The 14,963-nt window shown below is 38.7% G+C and overlaps 2 protein-coding genes across 3 annotated transcripts in view; both read right to left on the bottom strand.

The window, feature by feature from the left end:
- The window catches only part of LOC128732684 (GIGYF family protein Gyf), a 42,713-nt gene that overhangs the window by 14,138 nt on the left and 13,612 nt on the right, over positions 1–14,963 (bottom strand). The window lies entirely within an intron of this gene.
- On the bottom strand, positions 4,507–10,367 carry LOC128732685 (organic cation transporter protein-like). The gene has a single exon (XM_053825987.1). It carries the CDS (start codon positions 9,876–9,878, stop codon positions 8,121–8,123), a length of 1,758 nt encoding a protein of 585 aa, XP_053681962.1. The 5' UTR covers positions 9,879–10,367; the 3' UTR covers positions 4,507–8,120.

Below are 14,963 nucleotides of genomic sequence, written 5' to 3'. Positions count from 1 at the left end.
ATATGCATATGAATAGTATGTGCAAATTTTAAAGGTAAATTTTAAAAACACATAAATGGTAACTGTTTGGCACATAAAGTTCATTTACTGGGCACATGGAAAAAATCTATGTGTGAAACACATAGAAATTATACGAAAAGTTTTCTCAGTGTACGACACATGGTGCCCATTTCCAACTGTTTCGTGTGTAGACCTTGGCGTACACTGGATTGTTTTTACTGAAATACCTTGGCTGTTTGTCCCGATTGGCTTTTGGTTCCGGCTTGCGAACTGTTGGCGGACGAAGCAACTCGAGGCACGTTCGGATTTGGCGTGCTCAAATAGGTCAGCAGTAAAATGTCCGAAGCTTCTTTGACGTCTCCTCTTTCCTCTTGAATTTTCTTGACGGTGTGTTTGAACCGAGGGGATGCGCTGTGGTATCCCTCGCTATGTATTTGACAGAGGATAACATAGCGCTTCCAAAACTGTCAACGCTTCCAAAAGTGTCAAATTTCAATGGCAGTAACATAGCGAGAAGAAAAATAAAAAAGCAAAACATCGATTTTCATTGTTCGATGTTGTACTCGCTGCTTTCGTTAATGGCGCATTCCCTTGGTTTGAACGTGTCCACGAAACGTTCGGCTTGCCATTCGCTTGTGGATGAAACGAACGTGTTCGATTCCATTCGTCATACAAAAATCGGCGAAGTGAGCGTTGGTGAACTGTGTCCCATTATCCGATATTAAAATTTCCCATTCGGGCATCCCAAGACGAGCAAACAATCCATCTATCAGAACTCTAATCGCGGGCAGTGATACGTCGAGCTTGTACCACTTCAGACCACTTGGAGAAGTTATCGACGGCGATGAGATAAAATTCGCCCTTGATTCGGCCGGCGAAACTGACATACATTCGTTGCCAAGGACCAGATGCTTTGGGACAAGGGACAGGATCCAAGTGAGGAGACCGCGTGACGGGCGCACAATGCGTGGCAATTCTTGACATAGGACTGTACTGCCTATAAAAGCATAACTGTCCCATATGGAATTTTATCGATTTTGAGAAAAGCACGAAAGTAAATAAGCTTATTTATATCCTAATTTATCTAAAAAACTTTAATTTAGCCGGACTTTGTTCGAAAATTTTTCCAAAAAATATCAAACCTGAACTGTCCCATACGAAAAATAAAAGCATAACTGTCCCATAATAATATTGTCCATTATAAACATTTTTTTTTGTCAGCTGAGGCAACCATAAGTCATTATAACTTTGATAAAACAATATTCTTTTAATTTCCGCCTGAATAGGATAAAAACTTAACAAAAAAAGAAATATGACAGTAATACATATTTGTTTCTAAGTTTATTTCAATGTTTGACCACAATCTTTTCTTAATCGGCGATGCTTTCACTGACACAATTTTCTTCGGCGGTGTCAGGGAAAAGAGTATTTAATAGAGCAGCTTTTCTCTTCGTTTTGATTCCACGATATCCTTTATGCTGATGTTTTATTTCGATTGAAAAGTTTTCAAAACAATAGCTAGTCCTGTTTTTTCAACAGCAGCACATACTTGACGCTCGAAACTCGAACTTCATCAAGTTTGCTGTTATCTTTAACAGCAAGGCTGCTCTTTTTGATTATTATTTCTCAAATATCTTCGAGGTATTAGCTTTGGTTAGGATTTATAATTTGTGATTACGAAGCCAGCATCACTGGTTCGAAAAAGATCGGCGACTTTGTGTCCAACACCGCGACGGCTTTCTTGCCTTCTTTAATGACGACCTTGAGATCTTGGAATATTATAGGAGCGTTTCTGTAGCGCATACTTTGGCGTAGAAACTATCTTTCACTATGTACTGGCAAAAATTGAAAAAAATATGGGACAGACATGCTTTTATTTAGCAACTCGCGCTTCTAAATAAAAGCATAACTTTCCCATGTTCGAAGTTTTGAAAAAAATATTGCATTGGTGTTTAATTTTACAACAAAATTTATGTGGATAGTTCAATTACTAGTGTAACGTGATGTTTTTGTCGAATAAAGTAAAATAATTCTTGTATAATGACGCACAACATATAAATCAGTCAGCCACTTTCAATCTAATTTTCCCACGCTTCACGTTTTTTCATATGGGACAGTTATGCTTTTATAGGCAGTGTACTTCTTCGTCGAGCGAGGGTCCGTACACATAGCTTCTGGAGAGTCTTCATCTTGTGGATGCTAGGATGTCCAAGGTGCAGTTGTTTTAGGGACTGCTTATGGTATTGGGATGGAATAATAAGTCGTTCCTCGAATAGGATGCATCCGTCCACTAGGCTGAGCGATTCTTGCCTGGCCTGAACTGCTTGAGTTCCGGCTTGGACCATCACGGACGTATCGGTAAACCTTGCGAAGGAGTGAATCGCTTTGCGTACCCTGTGCGACGACTCTGAAACTGAAAGGAATAGTGTTAGCTGAACGTTAGGCCACAGACCTGATATCGTCTTCGAGCCGGATGCTGGCGATGACGTAGTCTTCCTTTAGTTTCACATACTGATCGACAGGACATCAGCGTTGCCGAACTTGTTGATCACCACGTATTCGATCTCGAAGTCATACAGTAGTAGGGTCAAGGCATATCGTTGAAGTCTATTGGCACTTTGGCAGTGTAAACGGGAATGCCATTCTTGGATCCGAAGATTCGAAGCAGTGGAGCGTGGTCAGTGTGCAGACGGAAATGCTGACCAAACAGCAAGAACAAGAATAAGAACGAATCCGCGTGCTTCCACTCCGCATATATTCACTGTCTGTTACTGAACAAAGTGTACTTTCTCCGTTTCTTTGATGATTCCCGCGACTTCGCACTTGCACAAATTCCTTTCTGGTGTCCGATTTTGCCACAATCTGATCACTTTTAACGGGAAACTAGCAGTCATTAACTTTTCATCGGAGAGCCCAATTTCAAAAGCAGTTTTTAGGCCCAAAAGCGGGATCCTGTTTATAGAAATGTATTCACTGGATTCTTCTTGCTAATCTGAATACAGCGAATATATTTTCATGAACAATATATTTGTTTCATACAAAAAAACTCACTTGTCACTTGTAGCGGTTAACCGCCCAGCTAGCTTCGAGGTACGATGCTGGTCAAACGGGCCAGTCGTCGTATGTTAGAATCTCGGCTTGGCGGTGCTGCTAGATAGTCAGTAGGATTTTTGCATTAAAAGCCACTTAAGTATCCTGTACTCTAACAGTCGGCCGTGAAGTCCGTGGATAAAGAAGGGTCAAGTCTTAGAAAGACGTTCAAACCTAAGGCCTTTTGTATTGGTTTTAGTTACCAAATTTTCTCGTTTCTTGAAATGACGTTTCACTGCATTGACTTGAGCGAAACTAGAAGCAGTTTCGATCATTGCGTTATTGTGTCGACGGTTGTCTATTCGCTGGCTTTCCTCCGATTACTGTTCTAGAGTGACGTCATGTTTTATCCTCGATTTTGGACAGGAATTGCGTTCTCAGTTCAGCATCATTTATAAATCTGAGTCCGCTCGCAGACGTAAATTATACATTTGAAAACTTATTCGGAGAGCTTTCCCAGCTCGAACGGTACACAGGATTTATAAAGTCTTCCGCGAAAAGGTCCTACAGCAGAGATTAAAGAACCTAAACTTTAGGATATTTCCAGATGGGGATGGCTCGATCACTATCATTCAATTTTGATTTGATTGACTGTACCGCCTCTGCCAAGCAGAATTAAAAGTAATTGTGTGAGACATTTGCAGATCTAGTTATTACCTACCATACTTGCTGAATAAAATTTTGCTGTATTTTTGTATTTACGGTGCTACAATGCCGCTGCCCCGCTGGTAGCCAAATGAACGTTCATTTGGTTGATAATAACAAGCTCTAGAAAGAATTGTTCCACACATAACTTTTTAAAATTCTGCTTGGCTGAGGCGGTACAGTTAGATGAATCTAAGATCAACCAAAAAGATCGTGCCATGTCTGTTTCCAGACACACTTGCTTGCTTGCTATGCTATTATACAGTGGACCCCCGTTCGTTTGAACGATTCCTCATGCAAACTAACGGGGTTAGTTTTTAATTTGAACAACTGGCAACCCTAAATATGCTGAAACTTGTATGAACTGGCCGCCCTGCTCTTTGTTATTGTTTTGGTGGTTTGATTCAGTTGACAGTGGCAAGCGGTGAATATTCATTCTCCAATCGGATTTCTATCATAATCGTTGGGAAAACGGAATGTGAAACAGATTAAAGGCGCTAGATCAGTACAAACAAATTGTGTTTTGGTGCATTGTCTGCATAAGCAAATGATGTCATGTAGAAAATGACATTTGAACCATTTTTAATTTGCACGTCGTGTAAACCAGCGGGGTTCAAATTAAAAAGTGCTCAGATTAAAAACGGACAAACGAACGGGGGTCCACGGTATAACAAAAATGATTGTGATGATGTGATGATGATTTTTGGAGAAAATGAAATATGGGTTTTTCGGATTGCCTGTCAATTATAAGAGTACACTTGCACAAAGAGCACATAGTGCGTGATCGACGGGTATGCTTTAATTATAATATTTCTTGAAATGTTCACATATGTATTGTATATTGTTTCAAATAATAAAGTGAAATATACATGTCAATTATCAAAAAGTACATCAGTTGACAGAAAACTATAGCAGATTCGAATATTTGTGCTAATTTTACTATCTATCTATTGTAGAGGTATGTTCCTTAGATTTTTTGAATATTCCATAATACAGAAGTTAATCATATCAAAGGTCGACAGACCCGGTGTTTAACCACGTAACCCATTCGAGCTTATTCTTCAAAACCTCTGTTGTTTTCACGGAAAGGATGTTAGTATTTGAAATTCAATTTAAACCCGGATTAAAATAACTCGAATACAACTAAACATAGTTTTTAACCTGCATCTCGATCTATGTCGCTGTATTTGTCGCGATAATATTTATCTTCTGAACAATGTTTGTCGTTTAGTTTAGTTTGTTGTGTATTTGGTCATCTTAACGTCCTATCACGATACCTATATAAAGAGGCCAGAGCAAGAAAATCAGTTCCTATCTTATCAGTAATTGATTTTTGAACCACATATTTACTGTTGATGATGAGAACGCATAATTTTAATACTACTAACCTAACTACAATTGTTTGACACTTTTTTACTACCTGAATTCAGTTGAGAATGCTTCATGTCATATTGTTATTGATATTATAGTGAATTTAAAACATATTCTTAAAACGGTGAAGACCATAAACCATTAGAGTGCAATTTTGTTATTTATCGGTTTCTATTACTATGTGATAAGATAATGATCAATCAATACGTAAGTACATCGCTGGCCATTAAGTGTGTTAGCTCGAGGATGTTGACCTCACGACGTTATAACAAGTAAGCAAAATTAGCAAGACGTGTTATTTGAGCGCGAAAGTGTGATTTTTTCACACGGTCTCTTCAATCAACTCTAGGATTGGGTGTAACCATCAAATACCAAACTCCAGCTTACACAATCAAATAAGCTTCGCCCCTGACGAAAAGCAGGAGCAGCAAGCTTCGCAGGTTAGTTAGTATCGGTCGAGTGTTTTTTTTTATTGCAACCTTTTGTTGACAATAAGGCGTGTTTTGATTACTAACTGCACCGACAGCGGCGGAAGAAAATAAAAACAACTTCAGCGTTAATTGGAATGTATGATCAACTGGTGGACACCAATTTAAGGCGCAGAACAATCAATTCTGGATTTCTAGACGGTATACGTTTAAATTATGATTGGCGACCGTTAAGTGATTTATATTCAGTATTTTAATATTTTCCGCTTTTATCGTACGACCGATAAATGATATCTTTAATTACTGAAAATTGAACAGCATTTAAAGCTGGCTTTGAGCTCGTAATGCTTGGGTTAAAGCACATGTAAAACCGTGTTTCACTTTGTGGGATGCAACTTTCGTTACAGCGCATAATTGTGCGCAACATACGGGATTGCTGACAATCAAATTTAATTACACAGCGGCTTATGATGGTAGGTAGACGATGACAGCCAAGTTTATATTTAGTTCGGTAGTTACATGCTGGTTTAAACCACTATACCCGTATTCGACAGAGCAGAAAACAAGCATTAACATGACCAACAAACTTTTTAACTTCCATTTTACTCTGTTCATTTAATTTATCTTACGATTTCAGCATTCCATTAAGATGAGAACTAAAAACACTCACAAGAGACTAGGCACAGTTTAATTACCAAAATCTTAGCCCTTTCTATTCAGCCAACTGCCAACTGTTAAGTTTGAAACGTAGGAAATCTTTCAAAAATCCGTTTGTGGCCGAGCGCACAGATGAACTTTGAGTAATGTTATTTCATAAGCATGATATTTCAGCTATTATTTCGTAATTCCACTTCACGTTAGGTTGTGCCGTTTTCGAATTATATGGCGCAAATATTTTAATTTTGAAGGAGTTGGACTGTCGATGCCAGGCAAATACATTTAGCCGTCAAAAAATTCATCTGGAGTTGGATGCCATATTGACAAATAACCGAAAGGCTACCCAGGTAACCAATAAGTATTAACGTAAGCACTAAATCAATCGTTTATTGGCGTATTTGGAATTTTATATTGCACGTTGCTGTTCATTGCCATAGCTGTTTTAAATCGGCATCCAAAATTTTATTCAAATTCTTGTCGGTAATCGGCTGTAAATAAGCATTGTCAGCACTATAAGAGGATTAGCAGTAAGGTAGCCGTATATTTTGCCAAAGTAGTTTTTAAGCAGCATTTAAGGCGACTTAAATGCTTATTGGCTTGCATTTGAATGGCAATGGTAATGCTTATTGATTGCCTGCGTAGTATCGGGAATAGTTGAAAAAATTTCAGTGCGGTGGTTCATAAAAAGACTATGAGATCGTAAGAGTTGACGAATTGTGGATCTACTGCTCATGTAAGTGGCAAATTAAAGAACATGAGCAACATCTAAAAATTTATCGAGAAATTTTTCTGGGTTAGAATATTGATAATAAAACAGTGTTTGTCATCACTATGATAATTATCAATTGTAATAAATAGAGCAATAGTAGACTTAAAACATATTTATTCTTCTACCATGTTTGATCTTTATAACTAAACCGGGATGTAAACATCGACCGAAAAAACTCTTTGCTACGGTAGATATTTGCGAAAATTGTGCAAGCGAGAATGATAAGTACTTCGAGTGGTTTCATGCTCCACAGGTGGTTGAATTTTCGGGAATCGCTTGTCGTCTAATTATGATGTATGTGGAATTCACCAGTACATAAATTATTTCGTTTTTTTGCTCCCACGTTCCATCGTTTCTTTGTATAATTCTGTCGAATTTCATCCGACAATTTAAAAGCTATTTCGTATGTTCAACTCGGACTTGTCTCATGAAGTTCATTGGATACTTTTTTAATGTTACTAGTAAAAATGGTTTGAATCTTTGAATAATAAAACAAAGGATTTCATCTCAGTCTTATGAGAAGTTTTAAATATATTGTAATGAGAAAAGTTGAGCTGAGTGTTTCAAACATCTTTTCAATCACTAATTCAAACCATCATTTAAATATCGTATGGTTAGGAATGCACACTCCTACTTTCGATGAACGAAAACAATTTTCCTCTGGAAGGTTTAAAAATTATGCTACTCCACGTATCTAAAAGGTTGAAATTAACCGACGAAAATTGCGAAACTGGTTCGTTCAGGTGCGAAAAAAAGCAATCAGTAGGATGGAGAAGCAAAGGTAAACGACTGAACTATTATTCCATTTCCCCTTTTTCTTTACTACCGGCGCGTCACTTGTGAGGAAGCATCTGATGATGAAATTAGACGAAAGCAAGGAACGAAAAATCATACGATACTCAACTGCCAATTGTACGAGAAACAGAAAACTCACAAACAGAAAACACATAGCAATTACACCTCAGACAAGCGGAACCCATAGAAATCGATGCGATTTGATTGATAAGCTTTACTCTATTTTTCTCAACTGAATCTCTCACTAATACTCACATTTACAGTAAGTTATCGGCCTATTGTTTACCCTAGTAGTAACCTAAATATAACGAATACTTATTAGGAAAGTACTAAATGCCTACACGTGCTCAGTGATTCTTACACGTTCAATGTTTTTCATCGCTGCCGTTAGCAACAGTAGCAACAGCGGCTGGCTTTTCCTGTTCACTGGAGGCCAACACTGCGCCATTCGCAGCTTCCCGATTGGACGATACAGCGGCATTCAAGCTTTGTAACTCTTCCGGCATTTTCTCCACGTCCCGGTTGGACTCACCCGGCACTGTTTTCACCTTACCGAAATTCTCTCCGTCGGCAATGGTTTCCGGTAGTTTTTGATTATGCGTCTCCGGTAGCATCAGTGATAGCAGTCCTCCGGCGAATGACATAGCTCCAAATATGAGCAACGGAAGCGGCTGCCAGTAGTCGCCTAGAAGATTGAAGTACGGGGCTAAAATTCCACCCATACGGGCTGATGTAGAGGCTGCTCCGAGGGCAACATTTCTGATGACCGTTGGGAACTGTTCGGCCGAGAATACGTACACCGTGCCATAACTGGACGTGATAGCAAGTTTTCCAAGCATGGCCATAACCACAATCAGCCAGGACAGATTGTCCGGAATGAACATAGTTGAAAGTAACATGGTCCCAGCAAAAATCATGCAGCCGCATAAGATAGTACGTCTTCCCCATCGGTTCAAAGTTAGTAGCAGGAAAGAATAAGCCGGAATTTCCACAGCCCCACTGATGACAAAATTCAATAGCGGGTTTCCTCCTAAGTTGCTGGTATTCCAAGATAGACCGTAATAGGTTCCACTGTTAACGAACCAATCAAAAAAGATCAGCAGAGCTTTTCGGCGAAGATTTGGATACTTGAAGATATCTAGCAGCGAAGGTTTGGGCTCATTCTTGTCGGTTTCTAAGGCGACTTTGTCTTCTTCCACAAGTTTGTCCAAAACATCTGCAGGAACAGTAACTTTGTTGGATTTCGCAACCTTCTGAATAAGTGTAATAGCTTCCGCTGGGCGGTTGTTCGATATTAGCCAACGTGAAGACTCCGGAATAAACCACCAGTAGGAAAGAAATAAAATTCCCGGCAGCGTTAGAGCAATCTGCAGTGTGCGCCAGTCGTGAATATAATAAGCGAAGGCCGCGGTTAACATGTAACCAACAGAGAAGAACATCATGCACACAACTCCTGCATATAGACGATCATTGGGGCCAACCATCTCCATAGCGATAACATAGGCCACCAGAAATACACCAGAGGTTGTAGCTCCAACCAAGATACGAGCAATCGTGTAGGTGAAAAATTCCGGAGCTAATCCTGCCAGTACACCGAAAATCACTTGCGTCACCAAAGAGGTAAAGAATATCGGTTTTCTTCCATATTTATCCGATAAATATCCGAACACAATGCTGCCCAACATAACTCCAACCATGAATAGAGAATCTGCTGACGCTCGCAGCCAGTTCCGGTCGCAAACCATATCCCATTCAGTCACGGTGCTGCTTTCAAATTTCGACCGGTCGTAAATCCAGTGGTTACAGCTGACAGCTTCTTTCGCAGGCGTACCTCCATTCAAATAACTCTCTGTATAATTAACGTCCAAGTATGTACAGGTGGAGTACTTTTTTGTAAATGAATCCATAGGGTATGCCATCGTCAGCAAATCCGGTGGCAGCTCGTAGGTGACATTATCGCCCTCAAACGGAAGCTTGCACCGGTAGTCTGGTGTAGCTAACAGGAACACTCCGGCCAACTTGTGGAATGCGCAAGTAATTGCCGGCAGGCATAGCAGTACGTAGATCTTCTTTTGGTACCGACCAAATCCTCCCAAATGTGTTAAAACCTCGTCGTATCCCATCGTTCCGAGATAGAAAAATATCGATTAGTTTCCTCTCCGCCGCACGCACTTTTCTCTTTGTGTAACCGCACCCGACACGCTTTTCCTACGGCCTCAACACGTCATCCACGTTTATGCAGTATGTCTATCGGGCGGTTGGCACTGCTATTCACTGCACTTAAAATAGTCTGCAGCCAAAATAGGACACTAATGTCGTCACTAGCCAAATTCACTACTTGTTCTTATGAATGAACCACTAAAAATAGGCTTCACACGATGCTGTTCTGACGCAGCTGGACTACTACTTCATCTCCGAGCCGGAATCGGAAGATCATTCAAAACGGGTCTACACCGCACGCGTGTTGTCGGCAGAATGCACAGGCAGGCGCTCTCGCAGTCACTCTCGTGACTCAGTCAGCATGCCCATGACTTGTATGTTGTATGTGGTGAGATTCTCCATGCCGATAGAAGGCAGTCGCCGTACATCCACCAGTAACCTTCCTCGCCGTACAGGGTACAGGCTAGAGCTTATCGAAACGGGGAAAATTTATTACACATTCGAAGGGTTGCTGAATGGCTAGTGTAGTGACTTGAGCTGGTGTACGTATGAACGTCCTGACGTCAGCATAGAGTTGCCAGCTTTAATCGCATGTACAGTCGTTTCGGCAAATAAAAATAAGCAGAATTCTTAATATCCTTGAATGTGGCACATTTTCGAAGAAGTGTTTTTCTAAACTTGTTAACACATTTAAAAAATGGTCATATCAGCGTGGAATGCTCGCTTACAATTAGTGGAATTAACCCTCTGATGGGCAACATCGTGAACACGTGTGATCAAGCTAATGACTATTTTTTTCATGAAATTACAATCCAAAGAAGCTTAAGTTTTGATTTGCATGCAAAAATAATTATCGAGAGAAGCGACAGGTAAGAAGATAGTCCAACTTCTCTTTTTAGTTTTTCATATCTAACGCCCTACTCAGTTATTTTATCAATTAGGATATTTTTTTGGCCGAGTTTCGGAAATTCCACTGTATGAACTTCCATTTCTATTTCGTGCTAGAAGTGTTAACTCAACTCATCACTCTCACTCATTTTTCGAGTTTTTCAGGTTGTAGAGCCCACAGACAATTGATTTTATAAAAAAAATTAACTCATATCCTACAAATTATTTTTTTGTCCCCCGAATTTTCAAGCCAATTTCCAAGGAAGGGGAGGGGGGGGGGGGTGACAAAAACTTTGATTTGCAATGGCCTAATTGTATTTTCCGTATTACAATTTACAAAAAAAAAACATTTTGGCGACACTTTTGATTCACTTTAACTTAACTACTTTTCAATATTACTTGCAGCACGTTTGCTTAGCCGACCGATGCGATGGATGATACCGAAAGTACGCACTAAGACATCAGCATTGCATTCAGTACTCTCGTATAGCATAAACATATTTAAATTTCGTAGGGTGGCTAAGTCCAAGGTGATATATACAGGTGTGGCAATGTTGGTTAAGTGGTGTTAGTGCAATGAAGAAATTTCATCATGGTTGGGTGGAATCGTAAATCGACCAATCACGATGAAGCGTGACGTAAAACTCCAAAAACAAACCCCATTGTCCGACACGGTTTGTTTTTGTAGTTTGACGTCGTTTTCTGATTTTTCGCTACTAATACCATCAAATATCTTCATCTGCCACACCTTTTTAAACCTCATTGGGCTAAGTCAACACCCATATGACAAATATCTCAACTCCGAAGAATTAAGAGACAAAAACTTCGCTCATAAAAATCGTGTTAAATTAATGTGAATTGAGTCAAAGTGATCGTGCCATTCCTGGGAGTGATTACAATATTCATAGGAATATTTATTGTAGGGTCAGGTGGGACAAGACAGGTCACCTAGGAAGGTACCCGATGCGTTTTTCTATGCAATCAATTTTAACCCACTTATCATTTATTTAGAGGGAGTCACTAATAATAATCTCTTCCGAAAAAATCAAGTCCGATTTTTCAAGGATCATATATTTTTTGTGAATACATTTAAAAGATATGTTATTTTAAGCTCTCAAAAAGTACGGGGCAAGATGGGTCAAAATGTGGGGCAAAATAGGTCACATAAAAAGCGAATTTTTTTTATCGAAAACCTTTATGAATTCTTAACAAAAACAAAAGTTATTGTTGCTGCAGAAAAACGACTTATATATTTCAAAATTGACGACAAAAATGAACAAAACGAAACAAAATAAAAATTATGTCAGACAAAAAATGAAATGTCGGAAAACTAACCTTTTGCCGAATGTTTTATGGATAAAATATACGCCGGGCCAGCTAAAAACTGGTCATTTAGGCCATTGCAAATCATTTTCAAAGTTTTTGTCACGCCCCCTAGGAAATTGGCTTGAAAAATCGGGGGGCACGAGTTAATTTTTTTTATAAAATCAATCGCCTGTGGGCTCTATAGCTTGAAAAACACGAAAAATGAGTGAACGAGTTGAGTTAACACTTCTAGCGCGAAATAGAAATGAGAATTCAAACAGTGAAATTTTCGAAAATCGGCCAAAACATTCTTTCGTTTTTGTGTTTTTTTCGTAAATTTTAGCATGGAAAATACAGTGGACCCCCGTTCGTTTGAACGATTCCTCATGCAAACTAACGGGTTTCGTTTTTAATTTGAACAACTAGCGACCCTAAATATGCTGAAACTTGTATGAACTGGCCGCCCTGCTCTTTATTATTGTTTTGGTGGTTTGATTTAGTCTCGTTTAGTTGGTAAATGCAAGCAGCAAATATGTTATTCTCCGATCGGATTTCTATCGTAATCGTTGGGAAACGAAATGTGAAACTGATTAAACTAGGATTAAACACGCTAGATCAGTACAAACAAATCATGTTTATGTGCATTGTCTGCGAAGGCAAATGATGCCATTTTGAGAATGACATTTGAACCATTTCTAATTTGCACATCGTACAAACCAGCGGGGTTCAAATTAAAAAGTGTTCAGATTAAAAACGGTCAAACGAACGGGGGTCCACAGGTAATAACTTATATATTAAAAGCAAGAATAGATTTGGTTTTCGCGTTTAAACTTTAAGTAAAAATACCTAAAATCCATATTTTTTTTTGGGCTCGATTAAAAAATTCTTTTTGTTTTTTTTTTGCTGCCCCCCCCTCCCTGGCCAACACCGGTGGGACAAAAACTTTTGAAAATTTTGAAGCGTTATTAAAGAGCTAGATCGAAAAAAAAACTATTTTTCAGGGTGTCCCTAAGAGTTTGGCTCTATAACTTTTTTCATGTACGAAATATAAATCTTCAGTTTTCAACAAAGTTTCTTAAAATTAGTTTTTATACAAATGTTTTGTAGACAGCAATCATTTCTGACTTAAAATAGAGAAAATATTTTTTGTATCTGCTTGAGGACACCCTAATGTCCGAATATTTTTTCACCACTAGAAAGCGTTTTTTAAATGAAGAAACTTTTCTGATGCAACTATTTTGCTATAGCTTAAGGTGTCGATGCTATTACTTATGTATGATCTCACTTTCTTAACATCCCTCCCACTGCGCGACGTAATTTGTGAACAAGCCCACAATTACGTAGGTAAAATAGTAAACGACAAATTAACAATACATTTTTGGATTATCCCTTATGTACAGAAGGCAGCAACAGCGATAATTAACGAATATGTATTAAATGAACAGATTTTTCGTGACGTTACAACGGAGCTACGACCCTCTCTGTGTAGAGCAGAGCGTTGTAACGTCACGAAAAGTAAAAGCTGTTTAAAAATTAACTTCACTCACTAACTATCGCAATTCTAAAAACGGCAAGTTGTTCAGTATTCATCTCTTATCAAATCATAGAAGAAAATCTTTAGATAAAATTTGAAAGAGAGCAGAATTTTCATGTTTTTTTAACAGAAGAACCAAAAGACGTATTTCTGGCGCGTTGTAACGTCACGCTACATAGTTGCTTTCCAAAACAATCTGGGCAAAGCAAATGCTATTAATTTGTTTAATTTGTTTGTTGGAAATTTTATACTCTTTCCAAATATATAATAATATTTGGGGGTTTCTCAACGATTTTCCCAGCTAAAACATAAATACTGTGCAAAGAAAAGTCAAAATGTTGTAACGTCACGGCGGAATGTGTCATATGTATTATTATTTCTAAACGTTTTAGTAGGATCTCAAATATGAGCAAATGGAAATATCGCATAAACTCGTGGCGCTTGGGCAGCAAACGCATATCATGCTAAATAAAATTGGGTCTTCCACAATGGACGATATCGGACAGGTTCGATCATACTTATTGACAAATCAAAAAGTATTTTGAATCAACCTCCCATGACCATTTGACTGATCCCACTGGTCTAGTAGAATCAATAGGATCGTAGCTTTCTAGCCTCGCAATTGTCCTGTACTGTAACAGCTAGCTGAAACGTCTGACGAAAGTTAAGTTCAGGAAAATTACACTTAGGCCTATTCCTATATTTATAGTTACATTGAATTAACTTTTTTGTGAATATTGAAAATTGCATGTTTTAAATCATATTTTTAAAGGAAATAAATAACTCTTTCGAATTAAACCCTTACTTATTTATTCACGTCAAATAAAAACGTGGCCAACCTAAAGCCTAAAGAGAACACAAGTGAGACAGCTGAGATTCCACTACTAAGACATGTGGAGTAGTAGTAGCAGCAGCAGCATAATACGTTTTGCGCAATCGATATTTCTTCTTCTATTACACAAGGCGGTCAGACACAGTGCAGCGAAGTACCTACACGAATCTGACAAAAAAAGACCAACGACACCAGTCGACGGCGGCAGTCGCATGGTGGAAGTGAAACGTCCGTGAGTTCATCCGTGTATTGTGTACTTTGCCACCGGTGTCAGTAGATGCCGGGCAATAGAAGTGTGCTTTTATCGGATCTTTTTGTTTGTCCATTTTGTCTTATCCCATGCATTTGGGATTACTGAAACTGTATCTTCGAAGCAATCGTCTTTCCGTGCATTTCTGTCACAATATTTGTTCGGATCTTTCGACATCAACTCTGACATTTTAAGTTACATTATTACGGCCCTAACTCTATATGTGATTAAAATAGAAA

Source organism: Sabethes cyaneus, chromosome 1 (genome assembly GCF_943734655.1).
Source record: "Sabethes cyaneus chromosome 1, idSabCyanKW18_F2, whole genome shotgun sequence".
NCBI lineage: Eukaryota > Metazoa > Arthropoda > Insecta > Diptera > Culicidae > Sabethes > Sabethes cyaneus.
The sequence above is the reverse complement of the archived record's forward strand: the minus strand, read 5'-3'. Positions and strand labels throughout refer to the sequence as shown.